The sequence below is a fragment of the Rhinolophus ferrumequinum genome, chromosome 10 (assembly GCF_004115265.2).
Source record: "Rhinolophus ferrumequinum isolate MPI-CBG mRhiFer1 chromosome 10, mRhiFer1_v1.p, whole genome shotgun sequence".
NCBI classification, from domain to species: Eukaryota; Metazoa; Chordata; class Mammalia; order Chiroptera; family Rhinolophidae; genus Rhinolophus; species Rhinolophus ferrumequinum.
In genome coordinates, this window is record NC_046293.1 from 23,838,184 (window position 1) to 23,865,580 (window position 27,397).

The following is a 27,397-nucleotide window of genomic DNA, read 5'->3' on the forward strand; positions in this document are numbered from 1 at the left end:
TTAGTCACTTTGTTCTGTGGCCAACCACCCACATCCTATGCACCTACTGTGAAGGCTAAGTCCTAACATAATGTGACATGCTCGCTACCAGATATGGCATCCTCACCAAAGGGGTGCGCTGGGCTCTTACCGAAGATCTCTTACGCTTAGAACCGAAACCCCCCAGCTTGATTTTCAGGGGAGCCACTTTCTTGGGTTTAGGCTTCTTGGCATCAGGTACACGAGGACTACCCTTGGGCTTCCTCCGAGCATTGGGACCTAAAATCAGGAGAAAGCAAGTAAGATCACACAATCCAAATACACACCACAGGGCAGAACATGGGGAAAAGAATAACATTTGTTCCACCTAAGCTGGCTTCCCCATGTTCAGCTTCCCAAATTTCCCTCCTAAATCAAAGATTCATTCCTCCCACCTCTCTCCCGTCTTTGGGCTGACAGAACAGCATTTCCATGCTTTCTCTGTCTTCGCCATCCTAAGCCCACACCAGTCCCTGTTCCCATCGAGTCCCACTTCACCTTTGCCCTCCTTGGTCTTGGCCTTGCGGATAGGCACCTCCACAGGGGGAGGAGGTGGTGCAACTTCAGTGGCTGTCACCATGCTCTCCACCACGGCCACTGCTGCTGCTGCTGCTGCTGCCACTGAAGCTCCAGAACTGCCTTTGAAGGGATTGTTGGTGCTGAACTCCCTCCACTTCGCACCCAAAACCATCATCATCTTGGAGACAGCAATCTTGGGGTTTTTGGCAGCAATGAGGGGTCTGGTGGAAAAATGGACGAGAACAGCAAAAAAAGAAAAAGTTTAAGAATAAGGAAGGGAAAGAAAAGTGAGAAGAGATTATAGAAGCACTCTCTTCCCCCTGCCACCAAGACCGTCCTGTTTACCGGACAAACTGGCTGAAGGCCTTGTAATTGGTGAGGGTGCGATAATCCTCCTCTGAGAACACATGGTCAATGTCTTCCATGCCCCAGTCTTCCAGGAGCTGAGCAGATGATTTAGGCTCCTGCAGAGAGACCAAGGTCAAAGACCTGACTCCCAGTGCCCACACTTGCTAAAGGAATTTCAGTTGAAACTAAAGCTTGTAAGACCAGAGGAGGAGAATTGAGAGGAAATCATTAGAAATAGACGGGGAGAAAACGTTCTAAGGGGCAGTAGTGTCTGGGAAACAAAGGACAGAAGTTAACAAACAGTCCAGAGAAGAGGATGGAAGTCCAGGTACCTTTGAATCATCATCATCGTCGTCCTCTTCCTCCTCCTCCTTCCGCTTGGACTTGCTCTTCTTTTCTTTCTTAGGTCCGAGCTTCTTCTTCTTCTTCTTGCCAGGGGTATAGTCGCTGCCCTCACTGTCTGAGCGCAGAGCCACCTCTTCCTCCTCCTCCACAAACTCCGGCCCCTCCCCAGAGCTGTCCCCCAGCTGCCGGCATAAGAGCATACGCTGGAGCAGGGAGGGGGAGAGGGAGACAGACACACACAGGCTGCACACACGCTGGCCTCAGGACAGCCCGGAGGCCCGCCCCCAGGACCTGCCTGCCACTCCAGGGGAAGAAACTGACGCCCCAGCCCCTGGGGACCTTCTCAGGGCTCCTTCCCTTCTTCCTCTTACTCCCAATAACACCTACTCACCCACTCACCTCTTTTTTTTGGCGCTTGCTCTTAGGGATTTTAGGGTCCCGAGGTTTCTTAGGCTTTTTCTTCTTCTTGAGCTTTGGAGTCTCTGCTTCTGACAAATCTTCTTCTGGGTCCTCTTCGTTTTCTACATTTATTTGGCAAAGGGAGGCAGGCAGGGAAAAGATCAATAGCAAAAGGTTAGGGCCTAATCCAGAGGCTTTAGACGTATTCCCCCACCTCTTGTCCCAGATTCCACTGAAGAGACCGCTATACTCTCCACAGAAGGAAGCTGAGACTCAGGACAAAAACAGACAAAGAGCGAGCTGTATAGACCCAAAATAGGCCTGCCAGGCCAGACTAGGCCCACTGTAGGCAGCTGTCCAGACCCTGGCCTCCTCTCCCCCATCCCTAACAGGAATCTTCTATATGCTCATCTCCAGTGCAGCTAATCAAGCTGCTTGAGTTAACCAAATAATAGAAACAGGTCTAGTCCGCCTCTAGCTGGCCACCAGGTAGTCCACCAATCAGGGAATGAGAATGAAAGGTCCTACTCAGATGGTGAAAACCACAGCATATACCTCGCCACATTCCCAGAACAATGGTCAGTTGAAGGGACCCAGAAACCACACCTTTCACCCACCCTTTTGGGTCATCCCAGCTCAAAACAACCAGAACCTGCAAGCCCCAGGTTCAGTTGCCAGCCCAACCTCACGCCCACTCCCAAACACAATTTCTTTTCCCATCTCCAGCTCTCCTGCTCCTCCCCAGCTTCTCCTGGGTCAGTAGCCTCTTCTCCCCAGGGGCCCAAATCAGCCCAGCTGTCACCATCTCCTCCACCCCCCATCCTCCTCCCATCTGGCTCCACCTCCTCCACCGCCTGGGAGCACACACAAAGCCTGGGGAATACTGAGAGCTCTTGGGCAGGGATAGGTGGGAAGGGGCACAGGGGGGGAGAAGGCCAGGAGGCAGCTTCCTTTGTAAGACATTCACACCAGCTCACCAGCTCCCTCCTCCCTCCTCTCTTTCCTTCTTCCCAAGCCACCCCCGCCCAAGGAGGGGGGGAGTAGAGAAGGGAGTGGAGAGAAGGAGGGAGTGTCTCACCCACTGAGGAGAGGGAAAATGGCTCCTGACCGCAGAAGCCAGCCCAGGGCACCCAGCTGCCAACATAGGACAGACAGGAAGTGGCAGGGGAGGGAGGTGAGGCTGAGCGAGGTAGCCGGGGAAAGACTACCCTCAAAGAAGACTTCCCAAATTATTACCTGGCCCCAGGTCCAAATGCCACCTCTCCTAACACCTCCTCTGGGAAGACACAGTTCTCAAGAGGCCACCCTAACATCCAAGGCAAGGAAACCCAAGACAAACATGAAGGCAATACTATGAGAGGGACTGGGTTATTCCCTCAGTCGTAATTATTTTTTCAATCATCAGAACTAAGATTTAACAAAGGCTCAGTGGAGCCGTGGTCAGAGCATACAACCTTCTCCTCAAATTTCTGATACTCAACTGTTCTACCTTGGGAAATGGGAGCCCACAAGAAGTCTCTGAAACTCAGTTTCTTCATCACCCCCACCCAGAGTCCAGGCCACATATCCTAAACCATCTCTTGCCACCTACCTGACATATGGGAGCCATGTCCACACCAAAAAAAAGAAATGGTGGAGAACAATATGCTTCCTTGAATCCTACCCATGCTCTTAGATCCTGACCCCCAGAACTAGCCCTAAAATGCCTCTGGCTCCGCCCTTCCTGAGCAAAGCAGATACTAGGGAACATGAGACATTAGGCTAGACAAAGCACCACCAGCCTCCCCCCACTCAGCCCAGGATCAGGCCAGGCACAAGAAAGCCCCTCCCATTCCCTTGGGAATGGAACACCAGCCTGGATCTCACCAGAAAGAATCATTTTCTTTAAGGGCTTTGCCCCAACAATCCCATGTTGCCCTCCCCCCCCCGCCCCAGTCAGCTACAACTCTGGGTTCTTCCTCTTCACCACCTCCACAAACGCTGGACGTGGACACAAGGACAAACCCAGGGAGGCAGAGGAGACACCCTCCCATCCACTGAAGACCCCCCAAACTTCTCAGGTAAGCGGCAAACTGGCTAAAATACGATAGAGGATTTGGGAAAGGGGTAAGAATGGGGTGTGGCAAGTGGAAAAACTGGGTCATACTACAGCTTGGGACAGAGTTCACCTGTGGAGCCCATACAGCTCCTAATCCACACAGGGGCAGCCCCAGACCAAGGGGCCAGTGGGAAGCGAAGACGGGCAACCAGCATTGGCTCGGTGGCACTACTACTTCGCATGCCCCTCAGCAAGGACAGGCTCACCACCACCCCACAACCACCCTGGGCAACATTACACAAACCGGCTACCCTGCCCTGTACACTGAGGAAACTCAAACCTAAGTTTCTTATCCCAACAGCTGAAGACTCAGTAAAAAGACTGAACCCTCTCCTAAGTGGCCTCAAGGTTGACATAAAGACTTCCAACTTAGAAAATGCCAAATGGGGAAACATTTCTCTCCCAGACCACCTCAACTTGCCACTAGAGCTGAGAGAAAAGGCAAAAGTAAAAGATGTTCCATGGGAAACAAAAACAGGACCAGCAGTCTCCAGAATGAAAAGAAAAATATAGAGGGGATAAAGAGATGGCCCGTAGACAAAATGAAGCTAGGAAAAAAAGGTCAAGGAAACAAGTAGGTGACTTAGCCGGGGTCTCTGAAGGACAGATAGATGAAAGAGACATCTACTTAGAAGCATGACCTCAATTATCATTTGGGGGTAAACAAGGGCTACTCCAATCAGACGGAGTGGTTATAACCATACGGGTTTGGCCAGTTCAAGGAGCCACCCCAAAACAGACAGCACAACCCCCAACACCACCTACACAAACACTTTACACCACCAGCCCAAACCCCAGGCTACCTGCACAGCAGAAGAGAAGCCTCTAGGAAAAAAAAGCGGGGATTATGTCCACTTGCCAAGGGAGGAGGGTGCCCAGGGTGTCACCTCCCTTCTTTTACCCCTCCTAGCATTTCGTCCAGGTTATTACATCCTACCCCTAAGCCCCATCATTTCGCCGCTCAAAACATTCCAGCCACCTGCCTGGCTAAAAGCTCTCCAGATCCCAGCTAAGGAGCGCAATTCAAACTTCACACAGTTGAAACAGCGCAGAAAACCGGTAACGGATCAGAAGCTAAAAATAATCAGATAGAGAGTAACCACCACTCCCTCTTTCCTTTCCACAGCAGCAACCCCAGAATCCTAACCAGCACAGATGTGGAGCTGGTCTGTTTAAAACAGCAATCTTCAAGCCCCTACCTTCCACCACCACAGCCTCCAGGGGTCCCAGCTACCTGCATTCCTCCAAGGACCCACACGAGGTAAGGCCTGCCAGCCCAAAGAGCTCCCTCAACTGGGAACTGCATAGCATTCCTTAAGACAGTGCAGAAAGCTTGCATTTGGGTCCTCGGAGCCCAGAAGGCACATGGCTTCCACCCCCTCCCACAAGAGCTCTGCAGAGGGGAACCACTCCCTTCGGATGCCCTCCACTTCAGACTCTGCAGAGAGAGACAGAAACTCAGCCCTGCCTCACTAGAGTCACTCGTGAGGGCCCAAAAGCCTCCTTCCTGCACTGAGCCTTAGGGGAAGATGTTACCTGGGTGGGGTGGGGGCAGGCTGTTGTTCAAAAGTGCATCCATATCCTCCTCCTCGCTGCCAGCAGAGCAGGGGGACGGGGAGCCCAGGCCCGACGCCATCCCCTTCCGCTCCGCTCACGGCCAGGGAATTGGCCCAGCTGCTCCTGCCTGCGGCCTGGGGCCCTCTACACTGGCCCGAGTCACTGTGCGGGGGAGGGGGGGGAAAGAGAGAACAGTCAGTGACGCGCAGTCCCCCTCCCCCACCCCCACCCGCTCTTTCCGCCCACCACCACCACCACCACCACCACCACCGGCCCCCCCCACCACAGCCACCCTAGTGGGGCACCCGAACCACTCAGGCTGAACTTAGTTCCACACTCCTCGGGGACAGCCCGGAAGCTGGTTACCCCACTGGAGCCCCCCAGATGAGAGGCAGCGACGCCCCCGAGGGCAGGCTGGTGCAGCCGTGGGGAGCGAGGGGGGGAAGCCCAGCTGGACCGAACGGGGTGTGACTGGGGGGAGGAGGGTCCGAGTGGCCGCAGCGCGGGGGGGGGCCACGGGAGGCGGCCGGCGGCGAGGCGCTCGGGGACACAAGGTCACTTGGGGGTGGGGGGGCACCTCCCTGCGCCTGGGGAGGGGCCAGTGCCCAGACAGGGCAGCTCTCCAAAGGCTGTCCTCTGGGACAACTCAGGTTCTCCCAAGGAGCCGCAGGGACGAGGGGGCGTGGAGGTTCGGGCGCTCCGGGGGGCTGCAGGCAGGAACTTACGGGTCACAGGGCTCCCACCCGGTAGGGGGTCGGGCCACGTGTCCCGGGGGGCAAGTGAGCAGAGGGTGTGGGGGCGGGCGCCGGGCATTGTGGGAGACCAAGCCCGAGGTGGGAGTCGCGGGGAGCCAGACTGACTGGGTTGGGGTGGGAGGAAGGGGGCTAGACACCCAGCAGGGAAGAGAGAGGAAGGGTCGGCTCCTCCGGGCAGGGGGCCGTCCGCGGGTCGGAGGACGCCTGAGAAAGGGGCGGGTGGAAGGATGACCCTCGGGGCTGGCCGGGCTGAGAGGGGCGTCTCTTTGGGAACCCCGCGCTCTCCTCACCCCGGAGCTGCCGCAGGTCGCGCAGGGTCCGGCCCGGTGTCACTCCCGCTTCGGCTCCTCCTCGCCGCGGCCGAAGGGGGGAAAATGGCTCCGGCTCCGGCGTCGCCTCTTAAAGGGCCCGAAACACCGGCCGGGAAATCCCACCGCACAGGCCCCGCCCCCCACGGACAGCCCATAATAACCTCAACCAACTCCAACCCCCCTCCACTACCGCCACCCTCCTCCCTAGGTCTCCCGGGCAACCCCCGCCCCCTCGTCGCTCTGGCAACCATTGGCCACGCCCCCTTCGAGCGCGCGCGCGCGTCACCCGGGCAACCACCCACCTCCTGGCCATCCCATAATACACATGGACACCCCCCCCAACACACACACTCATACACACATATATGCCAGAGCTGTTGACATCTTATAATATTGCAGACCTTCTGCAACTAACCCTTCCCCCCCCACATCCCATAATAGCCATCCTTTGCCAACTTCTTCACTCTTGGCCCTAATGCTAACATCCCATAATAATTCGTCACCTCTCCCTCCCCGTGGCCATCCCATAATAAGCACCCCACCCAGCACTTCAGCCTCACATCCCATAATACTCATCCCCATCCCCCACAGACATCCCATAATAACCACTCTGCATCCACCCCCAGTTTGATATCCCATAATAGTCAGAAACTCACCCCCCCCACCACCACACACACACTGCAACAACGGACACTTGGGCCTCCTCCCACACACATCCCGTAATAATCAGTCTCCCACTTTCTATACTGACATCCCATAATAATCAACCCCCTGGAGCTGCCCTCAACCCCTGCAGGCTAGGGTCTAGATCCTCTCACCACCACCCTCAGCCTTCACACACTCAATATATTTCCACAGCCCATAATACCGTGTTTCCCCAAAAATAAGACCTAACCAGAAGATAAGCCCTACCATGATTTTTCAGGATGACATCCCCTGAACATAAGCCCTGATACGTCTTTTGGAGCAAAAATTAATATAAGACCCAGTCTTATTTTCAGGAAAACACGGTAAGCACTCTTCCCCATCAAAGAGATATCCCATAATGATCTGCAGTTTTGTCACCCTACAGACATCTAATCTCCTTTTCTCTAATACTGGAAAGGTATTCCATAATTTTTACTCCCCACCCATAACCTGACATCCCATAATAACTTCAAGGAGTCCATAGTCAACCAAACATACCATAATATTCCCAGCACAACCCACTACCACATCCCATAATGCTTCATCTCCACTCCACCACCTCTATACCTTTCCAGCCAGGCATCCCATACTATTCATACCTCCCCCATCTCCAGATGCTGTCAATGTATTCTAACACTTAGAGCAGCCAGGGTGAAAACAAGCTACGTACACTGCCCTGTCCCTGCCTCAACTTGTACACACCTTTATCCCTTTCTGGACCAAAGCAGTATCCTAGCATAAAGCCTCTTGATGTCTATGAGAGACCCTACCTTTCCAGATACTCAGGAACTGCCAGTCAACCTAGGTCCCTACTAAAGTCCACCAAACTTCAGGTTTCTCCGGACACTTACCTCCAGCTCTTAAGTTTTGAGTAAGACCAACCAAATACCATGCTGGCCGGATGAGCCATTTACATGTTTACATTCACCCCAAGCGAATTTAATTCACCCCAAGTGAAAGTTTAATTCACCCCAAGCATCCCATAATAATTACAAACTCCCATCTAAAGACTATTTCTCAAAATTCCAGCAGCCCTCTCCCCACCCACCCCATCTCCTGAGTTAGGTGCTCCATTCATCAACACCCCTATTGCACTCTGATGGATGAACATCCATCCCATCATGATGGGATGAGGATCCTGCTATATACATACAAACAGACAATACCTGCTCTCCCTCTACTCACTGCTACTCACATTCATTCAATAGATGTTGACAGAATACCTAGCAAGGCACAGAGCTGGGCACCATGGGGAATGCAAGGGCCATAAGTTCCTCCTTCCAAGAAGTATAAATCAAACTATGAGGCCAGATAGAATGTCTGGTGTCAAGTGAGAAGAACTAAGTGTTAGTTCCCAATTTCCTGTTACAGAGAATGAAACAAATCCCAGGAGAGATCGCACTCCAGTAGACGTTCTTGGTGGTCTTTCCAGAGGCTAGAAGGTATTCCAAAACAGATGGATAGTCAAGATAATCTATCTGTTCCCTACATACTAAAGGATTTTGATTGGAAAGCAATGTTCATGCATCCAGCATTTCTAATACTGAAATTCTGTATCATCATGTGCTTCCTTCTTGAGAGATTTATCAGCATGCCAGAATTATTATCCTCATTCTTGAACACCAAATTCTGCTTACCCTCAATGTCCCATATGTTTCAGCCAGTTTCTCATTTTGTGTCCTGAAGTCTCATAATACTTTCAACTGCTCCCATCCTCATCGCATGGAGGCCCTATTCCCCACTCCCCTCCAAAAAAACCTTTGTTGTATAATATTTACCATCTTCCCCTCCCCGTGTACAAGTCAACATTCTAGGATGCCTTCGTCATTCAATTATGCCACAAGGTAGCGTCCCAACATATCCATTCCCTTCCCTAACTGTGCCTACCCTGCAGGCACACGGGGACTGAGCCTGAGAAAGCTGGAGAGTGCCGTCTTAAAACTCTTTGGCCCTCAGAGAACCTGAGCCCACAGGTCTGTCACTTTTCCCTTTCCATGAGTGAAAACTAATGTCCCAGCACCACTGCCTTGCTGCCCCTTGGCCCCCAAGCCAGAGGTAATGTCTTCCTCCGCTCTCATGTGCCTTTTTCACACAAGTCCAAGACCTATGGCAGTGGGACAGGTTGAAGAGAAACCGGAACTTCCTCCTAGGAGGGGCCCTTCCTGACCAGAAGTGAGTGGGACGAACCTCATACCATCTCTGCATTGCCCTTCTGATCTCACTTCTCTAGAGAAAGAGCCTGACCAGATGATTCTCCCCTCCTCTAGGAGCCACAGAACTGGAGAACTGGCAAGGAAGAATGAGTTCAGGAGAGGCAAAGCTTGCTTCAGGAAATCAGTATCCCTTTGCTTCCAAGCAGACCACCAGTGATGCTGATGAGTCTTCCCACCAGCTCCTGCCCAGCTTAACTCCCTGGTCCACGCTTTTGCCACATCCATTGTGGTGTGCAGGCTGTAGCTCCTACTTTGCAAAGCTGCGGTCTTCCTCATTAACTTCTCTTGACTTCAAGATTGGGCCCCATTTATTTATGCAAACCCTCCTCCATGATTATTCTGCATACCAACAATGAGCCTTGTGTTCTTCACCTGGAGGAGAGGAGGCAGCTCTTTTAAGATACCATAATGTGGGCATACCTCCTTTCAAGAAGATTCCCCTATATAGAGCCATCAGACACCAATTCTGTCCTCCTCCCTCCCCATTTCTCTAGGGGATGCAGCCTGCCTCTGGGCCTCATATTCCCTTCTGTAATATCTCTATCGGCTCCTTTTCTTCTCATATATATTACCACATTACTACAGTGATTCGTAATACAAACCAGGAAGAGTTTTACAACTGGGTAGTCACAGCCTCTTGCCTATAATGGCAAACACTGATACCTGTTGTGCACCACAGCCCTCTGCCTCATCCCTGCAGGTTCTACCCACTTACCCCCTTGCCTCTCTTACTCTCCACCTCTCCCTAACACCACAAGGAGAAGGCTAAAGTCCCTTCCTCTCTTCTTGAGTTCCAGAGAGGGCTAGGATGTGTGTGTTTGTGTGTTGCTTTTGTGGTCTTTATGTATCCATGCTCCCCCTCCCTACCCTGGCCCCATGCTATCCTCCCAGATAAATTATAAATAAACCACTAGCATGATTGGTCCACAGAGACTAAGGGTGGGATAATCTCCTGATTAATGCACCCAGGGGGGACAGCCTCTCTAGCCGGTTACCTTAGAATTTTGTTTCTAGCCCATGGTACATAAGAACCTAGAATAACACTCAGAGTGGTTGTCCTTGGAGTTTTCAGCACATGTTCTGTAATTCCTCTCTCTACATCTCTGTTCTGTGTGAGCCCTAGAAACTCTGTAAGAGGTCTAAATGACCAGTGTTATCCTGATCTGTTAGAATAAGGGGTTTGGGGAAGACAACATAAAAAAGAAAAGCCACAGTGACAGTGCACTCTGATGGCTAGACAGGATGCAGGTAGTGCAGGGTTTGGGGGGTGATGGGCCAGGCGTTTGTCCTTCAGGAGCCAACTTAGTCTCTATTCCGTGATTGTGAATGCAAGGCGGCAAAGCTCCCCTGGCCCAACCCCCATACCTGATATGGTCCCAAGGGTCAAATCCAGGAAGGTAAAGAGGGAGGGAGGTATTTGGGTACTGTGCTCACCCAGGGGCACTGCTCCCTTTGGTGTGCCACACAGGCGTTTTCACTGCCAGCCCAGCACTGCAAGTCCTGGACTCAGCAAGTCTGCAGCTCCAAGCTAAGGTATGAGCTACAAGGACCCAGGTGTCCAGGGTTCAGAGATGGCTAGCTCTAGTCAGCCCTAGGGGCCGCTTCAAACAGCTATCTCCGAAGAACCTCTCCAGCCAGTTACTCTTGCCAGGCCTCAGGTCTGGCTCCAGGGCTCACCCACCCTCTCCAGCTCCTTCCCTCCTTCTTCCTTCCTGTCCTTCTCCCCCACTCCTTCCCCAGAGCTTCACCTACCCAGGACAGCCCCACCCAGCTGTTCAGGGCACATCCCATAATAATCCTCCTTGCTATCCCCTACCCCCCCCAAAAAAGAGAGGCGGCCATCCCATAATAGCCACCCACAAGAGACATTCCGCGGTGACCGCCCCCTCCCTGCAGAGCTGCCGGGAGCAGCCATCCCATAATAGCTGGCCGCCTGTTTTACTGGTTATGGCCGTGGAGGGAGCTGGAAAGGAAATAGAGGGGAGGGGGAGGGGAGGAGGACCCAGGACCCCACTTTGGGGAAGGGAGGGAGAAGGGGAAGGAGAGTGGCCCAAGGGAATAGGGAGCCAGGGGGACCGTGCGCAGGTGGGAGGTGTGGTCCACCAGCTATCACAACCCTGCTGTGGGTCTTTCTCCCCATCCCTAGGGCCTGCCTTTCCCCTTCAGCGCCCCGAAGGTGGCTGCTAGAGTTAGGGTATATGCCTAGGATGGGTTGAGGTGGCCAAAGTGTGTGTGTTGCTGGGGGGTTGGGCTGGATGTCAGGTGTTCCCCTTGGGCTGTTTGAAGGAGAAGGCAGACCTTAGAGAGGATGGCAAGAGAGTAAGGGATCAGGGGGGTTGGAAAAGAGCTTCCCCAGCCCTCCCCATTCTGCACCACCATCCCATAATAATCCCCCTAGCCCCACTCCCCCTCCCACACACGACATCCCATAATATCTTCTGGAGAAGCAGTCCCTGCAGTAGGTACAAAGAGCTATCCCATAATATGCTCCCCCACCCCCACGCCACCCCCCCAACTTGGCCCCCCCCTCAGTCACATGCAGCCGGTGCCATCCCCCGCTGCTCCCCCCTCTGGCCACCGAAGGCCTTGCCAGCCCATAATACTCTTGCCTCTGGTCGCAGGAGGCCTCCAGCCCATAATATTCCCTTCCACCACCACCCCCCCTTCCCGCCCCGCACCCCTTCCTCCCGCCTCCAGTTGGAGCCGGGCCTCACCAGCCCATAATATTCCCCAGTCTCCTAAGGCTGTTCCAGCCCATAATACTCTCCCTGTCTCCTAAGGCCTCTCCATCCCATAATACTGCCAGACGCCTGACCTGTGGGCCAAACCCCAGCCCGTTCCACACATCAAGGCTGTGTCAGCGCCGCCGGTCTCCCTCCCTGTCCCCTCCCTCCGCCCTCCATGGCGCTCTCCCTCTCAGGCTCTCTCCCGCCCTCCTGCCCTGGGCCCCTCTCCTGGCCCCACCCTGTGCCTGCTTGGGCCCTGACTTCCCCTCCAGCCTCTTCTCTTGCCCTTCTCCTTTGCTTGGTTCTTCATCCCATGGCCCCTCTCCTCTCCCTTTCAGGCGCTTTCCACCCACTCCTCTGTTTGTGGGTGGACTTCAGGTCCAGTGGGAAGAGAGTGCCCCCAGAGGGCAACAGGCCAGTTACTGCCCCTGAAAACTGTTGACTTGACCTAGCATTATGGAAACTCACCCAGCCTGCCTTGCTCACCCATCCCCTGGCCCTAGTTCTGATTGCTGGCAGACCTCCGTCTGGGTGAGGATTCACCTGAGAACTTGGCTACCTTCCAGAAACCCTCCCCTTGGGCATCACAAACAGACTTTACCAATGGCACGTCCTCCCCACACTCTTAATGGGAAAGAAAGCTCCCTTTAAGGGACGATTCTCAGGTGCCTTTCAAAGGTGAGCTCGTTGACCCTCACAACAATCCAATAAATAGGTATTATGATCCCCATTTCACAGAGGAGAAAACAGAGGCTCAGAGAGGTTCACTTTCTAAAGTCACATTTTCAAGTACCAGAGATGAAATGAGTACCCAGGTTTGTCAGATTCCAAAGTTCAGAGAGCCTTTGGGATACCCCCAAGACCCATGTGAGGTAAGTCTTAGTACTTTCAGTGCTCCTCTGGAAAGGACAGCACACTGAGAGTTACCTAGACTTACCTTGTCTCCAGGGTCTCCCAAAAGAATGGAGAAAGAAGGCCCAGTGTGAGATTAACCTCTCCTCCCCATTTCTTCCACAGGGCCCCACGTAGCAACCTGCGAGAATTTTCCTCAAGATTGTTCAGGGCTAAGAGAGAAGCATCTCTGCCCCTTTGAGATCTCTTACCTCTGACAGGTTCTCCTGAATTTATTTCAGGACCAATGATTGCTACTCTTCCCCCAATTCATCTCACCGTGTGGCGGGACCATCCTATAGAGAAGACAGACTTTGAGGAGAACCTAGGGGAGGTCTCCTCTTCAGTTTAGTTGGTGGACAATCAATAGTGCTGCTTGGAGATGTTCGGTATATCCCCGCTAGGGGAGGGGAGTCTTGGCCAACTGCAAAGGCTGAGCCATCCTACCTGTGTGTGCCACAGTCACACCGCGTTCTGCACAAGGGCCTGAGGCAAAGTGGAGAGGGAAGGGACAGGTGTGCGATAGAGTTGAGTGGGTTAGAGTACAGAGGAAGAACTGGGAAAAGGGGCAGAAGATGGTACAGCAGATCTAAGGTGAGAGGGGCAATGGAGAGAGCTGACATACATAAGCAGGGAAGGAGTAGAAAAGAAAGCAGGGGTGGGGAGGATGGGATGAGAAGAAGGGAAGATACAGTAGGATGTACTGCAAATAGCAGGAGTTTGGGAGCCAAAGAGATACTGTGCTACTTCCTGGTTGTGTGACCTTAAGACCTCAGATTCTCCAGGGTGTTTCATCTGTAACATGGAGATAATACTCATCGCTAACTCGGAGGGTTATTGTGATAAATAAGATAATGCATTTTAAGCACTAAACTGAGATCCTGGCATACAGAGTTATTTTAAAGAAAAGTTAATGCTCCTCTTCCTCCACCTATGATTTTCTCATTTTCCTCCTTTGGATTTTCCTAAACCTCAACTGGGGTAACTCCAGGGCATGGGTTGGGGGGCTCTGGATTCTCCACATTTTTCATCCATCTTACTATCCACTCAGCAATTGGGGAATCCTGTGAAAATCCCATGCACCCTCTCCTCTCGCTTTCAGGTGCTTTCCACCTACTCTGTCTGTGAAAAAAGCAGGGGCTACAGGTTTTCTTAACCTTCTCCAGCCAATTGCTTGTCAGGGTCTGTTCATTCCTCCTTTGCCTGCTATGTCTCCTTAATCTATTCTTGCCTCTCTATTCTCAAAGTGGAAACCCTTGGGATATACTGAATGTGGGGAAACAGTCCACCAGAGCTTAAATACCAGAGATTTCACACTGGATTCCATCCACCTCCACAGGCGACGGTCACACTTCTCCTGGACTCTTTTAATAGATCCCTGACCAGTACTTTTTTTCCCTTTAGACTCTCCCCACCTGATTTCCTGCAGTTTATCCACTGACAGTATGTCAGGATGAGCAAAACCTAACTCAAGAACTTTCAGGGGCCGGCCCAGTGGCTCAGGCATTTGGAGCTCTGTGCTCCTAATGCCGAAGGCTGCCGGTTCGATTCCCACATGGGCCAGTGGGCTCTCAACCACAAGGTTGCTGGTTCGACTCCCGCAAGGGATGGTGGACTGCGCCCCCTGCAACCTACAGCAGTGACTGGACCTGGAGCTGAGCTGCTCCCTCCACAACTACGATTGGAAGGACAACAACTTGATGGAAAAAATCCTGAAAGTATACACTGTTCCCCAATAAAGTCCTGTTCCCCTGCCCCAATAATATCTTAAAAAAAAAAAAAAGAACTTTTAGGGGCTTCCCACTGCCCACTCAATTAATTGCCAACACCTTACCCTGCATTCTAGCATCTTGTCTTGAATGGTAGTAATTATTGTTGACTTGTTCTATGGTCCCCACTAGAGAGTAAACTGCTGCACAGCAAGATCCAACTGTTCATCATTAAACAAATATTTATTGAGCACTTCTTTTGTGACGAGTGCCATTCTAGATGCTGTGGATACATCAGAGAGCCAACCAAACAAAAACCCTTGCCCCCAGGGAGCTTACATTCTACCTGGGGGCAGGGGAGGGGGGAGACAGACAATAAACTATAAAAATCATAATAAATAAATAAATTATATAGTATGTAGGATATACTTGCTATGTGAGTTTTAATTACTTTGGAATTCATTCACAGGTCTGCAATATAAAAACACTCAAGTAATTTTTAAAAATTGCGTTCAGTTCAGTTTGGATAGGGCAAAATACTGAGACTTTAAACTAGGAGGATGCTTAATGTCCCCAGGGCTGGAAGGGTACGGGTCCTGAATCCGAAGGATTTAGCAGATGGAGCAGGTGCTAACCACCAGGCCTCTTCTAGAGCAGCAGGAGGTAAGGGCCTGGCCCAGGGCTCTAACCTCCAGCCAGATGGTGGAAGGCCAGACTTCAAGGCTATCACTGAAGAATTTGGGTCAGTTCTCTGGTTTGGCCACCAGGGGTCATTTTACCACTGTAAATCACCATCTGGACCGATCGCAGGAAGACACACACAAAAGGCTTGCTCCAAACTAAAACTCACAGACACACAGGAAAATCTCTCTCTCTCTCTCTCTCTCTCTCTCTCTCTCTATTTCTCTCTCTCTCTCTCTCTCTCTCTCTCTCTCTCTCTCTCTCTCTCTCTCTCTCTCTCTCTCTCTCTCTCTCTCTGTCAGACACACACACACACACACACACAGAAACATACAGCATTGAGAGACATAGGGACAGAAATACACACAGGATATATGCATGGCAACACCTCCCTCACTAATGTGAGGGTCTCAAGATGTCATAGTGCCAACTCTGCAATCCTTCCCAGCCCCAGATTCCAGTAAAGAGGGAAAGAAACATTAGTGGCCCCTAAACCAGTCTTCCACTTCCCTTGCCTCCAGCTTGACAAGAGCAGCCAGCCTATCTGTTCTTGTCCTCCCATCACACTCAAACTTCCCTGTGAACTCTTCTTCCTGGGCTGTGGCACAGTTCAGTTCCTTTTGCCTCCCAGAGAAGCCCCACCCTCGCCGCCTGTGTGTGTGACTAGTTCCACCCCCACCTTCGGGGCGGCTGCTCCAGGAAGCCTAAAGCAGTGCTCCATTTGGTGTGCAGCTCTTACTGCCTCCCCACCCCCCACCCCCCAAAAAAAGACCCCAAGCCTTCAAGACTACAATTAGCAATTGGTTTCTTGAGCATTGCTCTCTCCCACAGTACTAAAAAACAATGTACATAATGCCTGGGAAGAAATTACACACGAATTCTGAAATGGTCCTCAAAGTGTGATCTGGGGACCCACTCTGAGGAGTCCACCAGGTCAAAACAATTTTCATAGTAATACTACTAAGATGTCATTTGTCCTTTTCCCTCTCATCCTCTCACACGTATACAGTGGATTTTTCCAGAGGCGTCATGAAATGTGTTACCGTTGCTCTCACAGCTAATGGAATGTGTGCTTGTGTATTTCTGTTTTAAAAACTTAGTTTTAATTTCTAATATGGTAAGAATTAAAAGAACAAAGTATAAGCAAAAGCTCTTCGGAATCCTCAGTTTTTAACAGTGTAAAAGAAGGGTCTGAGACCAAAACGTTTGAGAACTGCTATTTTAGTACAAAGAATTTTTTCCTTATTGTAGATGGGGGAGGGGGGTCGCTAGGATTTAGGACCTGGAATGGAGGAGGTCTTGAAAGGAGTTTGGGTGGAAGGAGAAGAAAAGACCTAAAAAGGGGAACAGAGACAAAGATTTTTGAGGAAAAAAAACCTAACTCACTGTTTTGCCCAGCCCCCAACCACCCCATGCTGGGTGTCAGGTCTCTAATCAAGAAGGAAACCAGTTCTGCTTGTATCCACTAAACTCTTGTATTATGCCTCTATGCTGGGCAGGGGAAGCCCAGGTAGAAATGAAAGTAAGTGACATCTATGGCCTTAAGACTAAATCCAGGACACCCATTTTTCTGCTCCATCGACCAGCTCTCCGCAGTGTTTCAACTCCTCCTGCCCTTGCCAAGAGCATTTCATCCAGTCCTCTGCCTCTACACTGGCAGGCTCACAGCATCACTTCCTATGGATTAGGGAAGGGGTCATACCTATGCTCACCATCACTACCAATTTAAAGAAGACATTTCCACCAGCACTCTTCCTTCCCTGTATCCCTTGCTCCCACACTTTGTTCTTTTCTGCATTTATGAGCTGGAGTCGCCACCCAGAAGTCCAAGTGTCCGATCCACCTCCTTCATGTGTGCCCCCTGAAAGTCTGCGAGTGAGAAGCGAGGGGACGGGGTGGGGGGTAGGGGTGATCCAGCTAGGGCCTTATGTGCCTGCGGTTCAGAAAGCAGAGTCCTCGGGGCACTGGGTGAAGGGTGTCCTGGGATCGGAGTGCCTGAGCAGTTCCTGCCTGGCAGCTGCCATCGTGGTGTTATGGGTGCTCTCAGCTGGCCTTTGGGAGAGGGCCTCCCCATCCCTGTGGGTGGTCAAGGTCCTGGGCCAGAGCGGAGAGCCCAGGCGGCGCAGGGTATTGCGGAAGCCCTCGGCGCTGAAGTAGTACACAAGCGGGTCCAGCACGCAGTTGGCGCCTGCCAGCAGCACCATCACCATCAGCACCCCGCGCACCTTATCGCGGGCCTCGTGGCTCGCCACCACCAAGTTGCCCCGCAGCAGCCCGTAGACGGCTAGCGTGGCGTTGTAGGGTACGAAGCACAGCAGGAAGATGACCAGGTTGACCAGCAGGAGCCGCACCGTCTTCCGCCGCCGCTGGCTCTGCGTGGCGTCGGGCCGCGCCAGAGTCCAGAAGACCCGGCCGGACGAGTAGAGCACGGCCACCAGGGGCAGCAGGAAGCCCAGCGCCTCCGCCAGCAGCACCAGCGGCAGCAGCCTGCCCTTCCACAGCTCGTCGCTGAAGCTCTCGAAGCACAGGCGCACCTGGAGGCCGCGGTAACTGCAGGGCGAGGGCCTGTGCACGAGCATGGTGGGCACGGCGAACATCAGGATGAGCGCCCACACGCCCAGGCAGAGCAGTCGTGCCACACGGGGCCGCCGCAGGTGACGCAGCCGCAGCGGGTGCACGACTGCGGCGTAGCGGTCCAAGTTGATGAGGGTGAGGAAGATGCAGCTTCCATACATATTCATCTGGAAGATGGCTCCGGCCGTCTGGCACAGGAGGTCTGGGAAGGGCCAATAGTGCAGCGAGTAGTAGGAGAGGCGCACGGGCAAAGACAGGGTGAAGAGCAGGTCGCTGGCCGCCAGGTTGCACATGTACACGCTGACTACGGAGTGTGCGCGCAGCGCACGCAGGAAGACCCAAAGGGCCAGCCCGTTGAGCGGGAGCCCTGTGGCCAGCACCAGGCTGTAGACCACCATGTGCAGGTAGTGGGTGTTCCGGTAGTCAGGGCACGGGAGATCAGAGCTGTTGGTAGAAGTGTTGACGGAGAAGTTGGCTAACATTGTGCCAAAGTGTGCGGAGGAACTAGGCTGGGGGCATCATGGGGCACACCAGGGTCCTGGCATCGCATCCATCTCCAGGGCAGGGCCTGGAGGCTGCACCGACAGTCTGAAAGCAAGCAGAGGCAGAGCGTGGGATTGTGGGCTATCGCTGCAGGGCAGATGGCTGCCTGGAGTGGATGCCTTTGGTCATAGCTTCATCATCTGGAGACCTGGAATAGAAAGGCAAGCCAGAAGTCAAGAGTATGCAAGGACAGGGCTGAAGACACAAATGTTTATCTCACTAAACTGGCTGCCTTCTTGGATCTTTTCTCAGCTTCAAGTATTTTCCCCACCTTCCGACCCGCCAGAATAGCTTTCTGCAGCAGGGCTAGATAGCACAGGGTAAGACTGCCTAGGTTTAAATCCTGGCTTTGCCAATTTGCCTAGCTTTCATCCTCAGTAGAGTGACTTAATCTCTCTGACCCTCATTTTCCCTTACCTGGGGGGAAAAAAAAAGGAGGGGTGTTTCTTACTTCATGAGTCTGTTAAATGAGATATGTAAAGTGTTTAGGCTGCCATTATTATCTAATAATCTCTCTTTCTTTCTTCTATAAATGCTTACTGAGGCTTTAGAAGGTTCCAGGCATGTTCACAATAGTAAACAAAACCAAGGTCTTGCCCCCACCTCCTTTCATTCCATTGGAGGGAGGCAGGTAATAAAGTGCAAGTAAACAGGTATGTCAGGTGGTGACGGGTGCTATGGAGCACCTCCCGGGAACAGGTGCTCTGCTGGCTCCCCGTTATCTAAAGAATAAAGTTCAAGGGCCCAAGTACAGTCCAAAATCCCAGCCTCATTCATCACATCCACTGTTGCTCCTGTGTGGGCTGGGTTTCTGCTCAGACCACCCAGGGTTCAACTTGATTGTTTGACCTCTCCAACTCTATTTCTTCATCTGTAAAGTGGGGATAATAATATAATGGGGCTCTTAGAGGCTGACTGCATACCACCACAGTCCTGCCTGTGGGTTAAGCTTTTCCAGGTGCTCCCCTGGAGGGTCTGACTAGGGAGCTTCCCAAACGGGGTTCTGGGATAGATGGGAGATGGTGGTTTGATAGTGAAGGCTCGAAGGGAACCCTAAGCCCAGGGAGCAGGGCAGTGAGGTGAGGAAGTACCATGGGTGCTGATGAGGCTGCTAGAGAAAGCAGACCGCAGCAGCTGCAGTCCTCAGGCAACAACTGGCAGACAAGGTTATGGCTAAGAGGTAGAGGAGCCAGAGGATCCCACCTTCCTTAATGCCATAAGGTCACACAAGCTAACCTAACCAGATGGCATCTACGAGGTCGGACAATGAAGTTTGTGAACTCATCCTAGAAAAAGTGCTGCATACCTCAGTGCTGAATATCACTACAGTCACCTTTGAAGTACTCCCCTTGGGAAGCTATGCACCAACGCCAGCACCTAGTCCACCCTTCAAAGCAGTTTTGGAACTTTCTCTGGAATGGCCTCAGAGCCGTTGTCATATTACCCTTGATGTCCTGAATGTCATCAAAATGTCTTCCTTTCTATATTTCCTTTATCTTTAGGTAAAGAAAGAAGTCATTGGGGGCCAGATCAGGTGAGTAGGGAGGGTGTTCCAACACAGTTTTACTGACTAAAAACTCCCTCATAGACAGTGCCGTGTGAGCTGGTGCATTGTCGTGATGCAAGAGCCATGAATTGTTGGTGAACTGTTCAGGTCGTCTAACTTTTTCACGCAGCCTTTTCAGCACTTCCAAATAGTAAACTTGGTTAACTGTTTGTTCAGTTGGTACAAATTCACAATGAATCATCCCTCTGATATCAAAAAAGGTTAGCACAGCATTGCCACAAGTTCACGAACTTAATTGTCATACCTTGTATTTTGTGTATGTGTAGTAAAATAAGCATAACTTGATATTCACCATTTTAACCATCTTCAGGTGTACAATTTAGTGGCATTAAATATATTCACAATGTTGTGTAACCATCATCACTATTTCAGAACTTTCTCAGCATCCTAAACAACTCTATACACATTAAACAACAACTGCCCATACACCGCCACCACCACTCCTGTCCTCCAGCCACTGGTAACCTCTATTCTACTGTCTGTCTCTGTGAATTTGCCTATTCCAGATACCTCAGATGAGTGGAGTCATACAATATCTGTCCTTCTGTGTCTGGCTTATTTCACTTAGCATAAAGTTTTGAAGGTCCATCTATGTTGTAGCATGAATCAGAACTGCATTCTTTTTTTATGGCTGAATAATATATTCCACTATATATATATATATATATATATATATATATATATATATATATATATATATATATATCTCACACATTTTTGTTTATACATTCATCTGTCGATGGTTACGTGGGTTTTCCCACCTTTCGGGTATTGTGAATACTGCTATGAACATGCCATGCACGTGCCATCATGGGCAGAGAAGTTGTCCGGAGACCCTGAGCAATTATCCTAAGATACTGGACTTGTTCCTTTCAACAGGAACTGCTTAAATTCTTATATGGAACCAAGTTGTAAACCTGACTAAACAAGTTTTCTTGTGGAGTTTTTGTTTGCTTGTTCTCCCTCCAACTACAACTACCAGCAGTTTAACACTTGGGAGAGATATAATAGAACAGTTAAAGGGAGTAAAGAAACATTTTATCAACAACAAAAACAATACAGAATAGGGCTTAAACGTGCTGAAAAGCAAACAAAACCAGGCGTTTTTCCTGACACGTGCTTCACCTCCCATGCTTCCTCGCTTCGGTCAAACTAATACTTTTGCACATACCTTATGTTTTCAGGACTCTGCCTTTGCACATACTGGTTCAGCAGCTTGGAATGGACTTCCTCCCATTCTCCATCTGGCAAACTCAGTTGTGTCTTAGGACTCTGTGAAGCCTTTCCTGGCTCCCTCCCTCCCCACAGAGCAGATGTGGTCCCCTCACTTTGTGCACTTCCACTTTGTGCACAGGTTTGCCATAGCTGTTCCTCTCTGTACTGAGTCATTAGCTGATCTTGGTTTGCACTTCCCACTAGACTGGGAGCTCCTTGAGGGAGGGCCCGTGGACTGTGACTTATTCATCTTCGGATCCCCAGCACCAAGGTCAATAAATGTTGAGTGAAATAGCTGTTGTTTATTGATCATTCACCATATCCCAGGATGTTTTATATGCACAGTCTCTAATCCTCCCAACAGTCTTTTGAGGTTGATGTTTATCCTCATTTTTACAGGAAAGGAAACAGAAGCTCAAAAGCTCAGTCAGTAAGGAGTGAAGTCAGGATTCAAACCCAGGACCACCGGCTCCAAAGTCCCAGTTGTCTGGCATTGTTTCCCACAGGAATGGATGGTTGGAGATGAGGATGGATGGTGCACAGAGCACCTGGTCTTTTACAGCTGCCTATATGAAATCTGTGCCCATAGATAAATTGTTTTACCTCCTCATTTGTCCGATTGAAATATATACTTTTTAATAACCGACTTCTTTCTTTCTCCCACTGCAAACACTGGTAACACAGGCTCATCTCTCTTCCCCTCCTTATGATTTCCCCTTACCTACTTAAGCCCTTAGCTTGCTGCTTTGAATTCCTCAGTTGTTTCTTGTGTATTCCCTTTCCCCAACTAGATGGTAAGGTCCTGGGGTGGGGACCAGGTCGTCCACTGCTTTTGTTCCCACACTCACTCATACTCCAGTCTCTCTATCTAGCAGGCTTGGTAGGATATCTGCCCCCTCCCACCATGGACACCCATCCTGTAATTCTGCTACAACATCTCTTGTATTAATCTAGTCACACTCCTGACTAGCTTGCCCACATCTATAACTCATTTAGTAAAAGACCATGTCTCTTAAAAGGCCTGTTTGGAAACAGCTTGCATTAAAATTTCAATAACAGTTTACACTACACTCACAGTAACACTTTATCATTCTTAACCATTACTTGGAAAATCAATAGCTCCTTACAACTAGCAATCACGTACTAGACACTGAATAGCGAATGAATAATTATTTTCCAAGAATTCCAAGTCTTTCTGTCAACAAAGTTACAATGTTAAACAGACCAAAATGTATTTGGTGAACTGCTACTTAAAGGGAAAGTTAAGAATCCTTTAGTAAAGCAGATGACAATGCTCTCATTCCAAAAGAAATAAGTCCTTGGTTTCTCCATAATGGAGCCTATTTGTAATAAATAAATAAAGTCCCCCCTTTCTGACAGACTCACAGAATGGCCTGGCGTTGAGAGCTGCCAGGCCCCTGCCCTCGTCCCCACCCCATCTGCCTGCTTCCCTGGGGTTTCCGTCAGTGGAACTAAATGGGCACCGTGCCAGGCCAGATGGCAAAGATGAGAAAAACCGCCAAAAAGGAGGCAAACGGGAAATGGAAGGAAGGTTTTAGACATGGGGAAGGGCCAGCCCTGCCCTCTCCCCAATCCTGCCTGGAGGAAGATGTCAGGTTGTGTGGGAAATGTAGGAAGTACAGAAACAGCAGCCACCCCAGAAAAGGACGGCCTCTGGGGTTTCATTTCACCAGGGAGAAGGAGGGACATGACATGGAGGCCCGCACAGGCTTAATCACCTCGACACACACAGATGTGGTAACATAAGCACACCACAACACACAGGACACACAGCGGTATAGGGACACTAAGAGATGTGCACACAAGGTTCCTAGTAACAAAGCGATCAACATCTCTCCACCCCCTGTAACACACAAGTCTGTGTACGCACGGAGTCATGGACAACTGGCCTCTGCCTTCGGGACCACGTCCTTACACATACCCATGTAGTCAGGCAGCTCAGGAGCACATACCCATGCAGATGTACACAAACAGAGATACCAGCCCCCAGGCACTAAGGAGCAAAGAACGCACCAAACACACGGAGGCAGCAGGGACTGCACCAGCGCACATCACCTGCCTGTCACACCACTCACATACCAGAGCACGTGCAGCCATTTTCCTCCTCCCTGCACCTCTGCCCACGTGCACATCAGGCCCAGGTCCCTTACGTCCTCAGGGCTTGTCACACCTGTCCCATTGCCCTCTGAGCTGGGCTGGGCACCGCTATTTGCTGAGATAAGCTAGAGGGACAGGGCTATTTTCTGCCACAGGCAGGAAGTAAGAATTAGTGAGTAAAAGTGGGCAGGAAGCTAGATTATGATCATACTTTTTCTCTGCTCCACACAACCTGCCCATAGTATCCACCCTTCTGGCATCTGACCAGCAGGGTAGACAGGAGCTAAAGACAAAGGAATACACGATTTGGGACTGTGTTGGGAGTGGGAGGGGAGAGATATAGCTCCTCTTTGTCCAGTTTCCCATCTGCCACCCTCCCCAGGCACATCCTCTCTTCCCCCTTCCACATATTCACCGAATGCCTTGCTCTCTCTTCGCCTCCTCTTTTTAGTAATTCACATCCTTCAGAAGTTGAAAAAGAAGGAATCTCAGATCTCCCTGTGCCCCAGAAAATCAGCTCTAGAATAGCCCCAACTTCATTTTATTTTGTGTATATATATATATATTTTGTGTATATATATTTTGTATGTATATATATATATATATATGTATATATATATATACATATATATATATATATATATATAAAGTGGTGAAAGAATAGTTTATTAGAAGAGATAGTACACTCCAAAGAAATAGGAGCGGACCCGAGAAGCAGAGAATGGCTCAAGGGCTCATTATTAAAAGAAAAAGTATACTCAGCACAGTTTTTTCTCTAGAATGGGCTGTTGCATTCCGGGCATGGGACCACTTGATTGACACCCAACTTCATTTTAGATTCTGGAGTTGCGGCCAATTCCACGTCCCAGCCGCCCCACTGTGTGCACTCTGTGCCTTCTTAGTTAGCTAAGCCCATTTCCTCTGCTGCTGGAGGAGGATGTACCCTGTACACACAGATGGGCTTAATTATAAAGACCTCTTGATATCTGTATATTCAGACTCCCAAACAGATCCAAACTGTGCTGAGCCTCCAGTAAAAGTTTAACACAGTCTAAAGATTTGGTGAAAAGCTCTGCCCCGGGGCTGCTTTGGGGACACAGATGAATCCTGCTCATTAGCTTGTCCAGAATCTGAGAGATCTGTGTGTGGAGATAGTACAAGGTCACCAAGGTCAGTGGACGCCTTCCTCCTGCCCCAGGGACCATGTTCTTCCCGAGGAGAGGCACCTGTCTGGTGCAAGCTCCAGGAGGTCGTTGTGTTCTATCTCCATCCTCCCTCCTCCCTCCTCCCTGGTCCAGGCCTGCTCTGCTTGCCCCAGACAAAATCCCTGCTCCAGCCTCTTTCCCTCTCCCCATCTGAGCCTGTTTCCTCCTGCCTTTCCAACATCACCCTTAGCCAGATCTCCCACCGCGGGTATTCTGATCTCCTCTCTTACATGTTTTTCTGGGTAAAGGCAGAAAGAAAAAGTGGCCTACAGCTCAATAATTAGTTCCCCAATGTGGGAATGTCACCTCCCCACTTGCACATCTCCCTCCACCCTGCTTCAAGAGCTGGAAAAACAGGAAATAAAGTCCCAATCAGGAGAAGTCATTCAGATGAGATCAGCTGTGCCAAGTTGATCAGCATGCATCTTGCCCTGCTTTGGCGCCTGGCTGCGTCCTGCCTCTGAGCCTCCTGCTTTTCAACTCATTGACCTAGCCCTGAAATCTGGCAGCACTGTGTGAGCACCACTGGCTCCTCCTTTCTGACTTTTCCTTCCCCATGGGCCTGGGCACACAAGGTTTCTGTGTTGGGATATCCGCTGGGGGCAGCAGGGTGGGGATAGCTGATGGCATCAGAGGCAGACGGACCGAGCTCTAGAGTCTCTGAATAGCGAGGAGGTGAGGCTTCCAGATTTTCCCCTCAATTCTTGCCTCCAACTCCCCTCAGGGCCATGATTCCAGCTCACCTTAAAAGGAGCTGGAGATACAATTTAGTGGGAGATCCCCTTCTTGTCAGAGAGGCCCCTGTAAACATAGGGAATAGGTAGGCATCTGCCCTCATTGACATGATACAAAGGTATCAAAAGGCGTTGCCCACCCTCAAATATTTCTCCCACCTGTGCTCAATATCTGAAATTTCACCTACTTCATGTCACTCATGAGCCATATTCTATCAGAGCTATAGAGACATTAAAGACCATCTTGGTCTAATCCTCTTATATAGATGAGTGCGTTGGGATAAGGCAGGGTTTCTCGAAGATCCTATTAGAATATCCCTTGGTTACGGGGATCAAATATATGGTGATGGAAGGAGAACTGACTCTGGGTGGTGAACACACAATGTAATTTATAGATGATGTGATACAGAATTGAACACCTGAAATCTATGTAATTTTACTAACAATTGTCACCCCAATAAATTAAAAAAAAAAAGAATATCCCTTGGTTAGCTGGGAAAGGTAACAATAAAAACACATTTGTGTCAGTGAACCCATTCATGGAATTTAATCAGATAAGTCCATTGTCATCTAGCAGAGGGCCTGGCCCTGGGAGGTGAGTGGGTATGGGGAGTTAAGTATTAACTGAGAGTGGGAAAAGTTTGGAAATTGTCCCCAGAGGTCCCTGCGTGCTGGCCTTAGGAAGCCCAGGGTTCAGTATGACAGTGGGGCCTAAAGGGTGAAAGGGAGGACACAGCCTCCCCAAGAGGCCCAAGTGTGGGGCTTTAAGTTTCAGAGGGGCACTCCAGGGTGTGTTCTGTCTGACAAGGTCTTTATGCCTGAGGCAGACCCTTTTAGCTTTTTACGCTATTCAGAAAGGTTTCCTAGGGCCCATGGCCCACACTCTCCTCCATCCCACCCAGGTGTCCCAATTACTAAAGGAGGGTGCTGCCCCTTATCCCCCCATGAAGTTCAAGCCCACCTGGGACCCCCCCCCCATACCTGTGTTCCCTGTGGAGCTCTGCCGTTGTCCGAAGCTGACTTCCGCTGCCTACTCTGGGCTGGGTTGGGCTGGGCTGGAAGGACCTGCTCCTGGGACTGGTGGGGACACACCCACCTGGGCAGATCTCAGCAGATTCCAGCTCCCTGCACTCACCCAACCCCACACACGCAGGGAGAGAGAGAGAGGAAGCTGTGCTTTCAGCTGTCTTCACAGACGGCCGGAGAAGCAACTCCAACAGATAGATAATGGCACTTCATTCAGCTCCAACTCTGCCGACTAATGACTCCCCCACCCACCACACACACCCTCCCCACAGTTTCCGGGAAGCCTAACTGGTATACACACCCACTGATGCGATGACTAACCCACCAGCCTCTCGCCGTTCCCACCAGTTCCCTTGGGTGTTTCTTTCTCTTTTGGATCCCCGCAGGTGGTTTTGCTCTTGCCACTCGTGGAGTATACCTCATCCTGTCCAGGGCTCCTCTGCGTGCCAGCTGCAGCTGCTAGGCCAACTCTCACTGCAGAGCGCACATAGCCCCTCCGTCCCAGCAGTTCCCGGGCTGGGTGGTTCCTCCTTGCTTCTGTCTCTTTCCTAGGCTGTGAGCTGGGGTCAGGGGGCTGGGCAGAACTCAGATGACAGCCCCTCTTCTCTGTACCCTCAGGCTAAGCCCCTTATTTTCTGTATCAACAGGAGTGAGCAAGTGTCCCATCTCAATACACAAAAACAACTTCAAGTTTTTGAGTGGTAGGTAAAAAAGGATATTATGGTCAAATGAGTTTGGGAAACACTGGCTTAAACAGGCTTCTCTATTATTAACATGCCATTAAAAGATTGACCGTGTGTTGATAATCCAAGCTGGGTGAAGTGTACATGCGGATGTGTTATACTATTCTATTTTTGTGCATTTGAACTTTTCCATCATGTTTCTTACTACTGTTAATCACTGTGAACGTATAGAAGAGAGGGAGAGACTATACAGTTTCCCAAACATGTGTATCTTCAGGACACATTCTGGAAGATCCCAAGTTATTAAAGGCCAATGTTGGAATCACATCTCAATGCATGTTGCCAAGACGCAACCACCTCAACATTCAGACCTTCTGGCCCATTACTGGACGTCAACACAAGGGTTTCCTGAGCTCCAGGCCCCAGCTGTTTCCACCCTTCTGATAAAATCCAAGTCTGCCCTCCTTCCCTGGGG

General features: G+C 50.7%; 2 protein-coding genes and 1 long non-coding RNA gene across 13 annotated transcripts in view; 1 reads left to right on the forward strand and 2 right to left on the reverse strand.

The window, feature by feature from the left end:
- CHD4 (chromodomain helicase DNA binding protein 4) overlaps nt 1–6,483 on the reverse strand; it is a 29,489-nt gene extending 23,006 nt beyond the window's left edge. For 2 of the 10 annotated variants that reach the window (XM_033117171.1, XM_033117168.1), the window contains exons 1-7: nt 6,330–6,483; nt 5,264–5,446; nt 1,630–1,751; nt 1,218–1,433; nt 883–1,001; nt 517–758; nt 131–258 (exon numbers count right to left, since the gene is read on the reverse strand). In XM_033117171.1, coding sequence (XP_032973062.1) covers nt 131–258; nt 517–758; nt 883–1,001; nt 1,218–1,433; nt 1,630–1,751; nt 5,264–5,363 — 927 coding nt within the window. In that variant the 5' untranslated portion in view covers nt 5,364–5,446; nt 6,330–6,483. Of the gene's footprint in view, nt 1–130; nt 259–516; nt 759–882; nt 1,002–1,217; nt 1,434–1,629; nt 1,752–5,263; nt 5,447–6,329 lie in introns of those variants that run through there. The other 8 variants (XM_033117177.1, XM_033117172.1, XM_033117174.1 and 5 more) reach the window with 5 other exon arrangements.
- On the forward strand, nt 3,560–14,429 carry LOC117028507 (uncharacterized). Its single transcript, XR_004424132.1, has 3 exons — nt 3,560–3,689; nt 4,857–4,988; nt 14,272–14,429. It is a non-coding gene; the product is annotated as an uncharacterized LOC117028507 (long non-coding RNA).
- A 1,057-nt stretch (nt 14,430–15,486) lies between these two features.
- On the reverse strand, nt 15,487–26,459 carry LPAR5 (lysophosphatidic acid receptor 5). 2 transcript variants are annotated; one of them, XM_033118628.1, is made up of 2 exons: nt 26,195–26,459; nt 15,487–18,522 (listed from the first exon to the last, which is right to left on the reverse strand). In XM_033118628.1, the coding sequence occupies exon 2, from the start codon at nt 18,311–18,313 to the stop codon at nt 17,198–17,200; it is 1,116 nt and encodes a 371-aa protein (XP_032974519.1). In that variant the 5' UTR covers nt 18,314–18,522; nt 26,195–26,459; the 3' UTR covers nt 15,487–17,197. The 2 variants fall into 2 exon arrangements, with proteins under 2 accessions (XP_032974519.1, XP_032974518.1); XM_033118627.1 differs by lacking the exon at nt 26,195–26,459 and adding an exon at nt 21,113–22,452.
- Between the last annotated feature and the right edge of the window lie 938 nt (nt 26,460–27,397).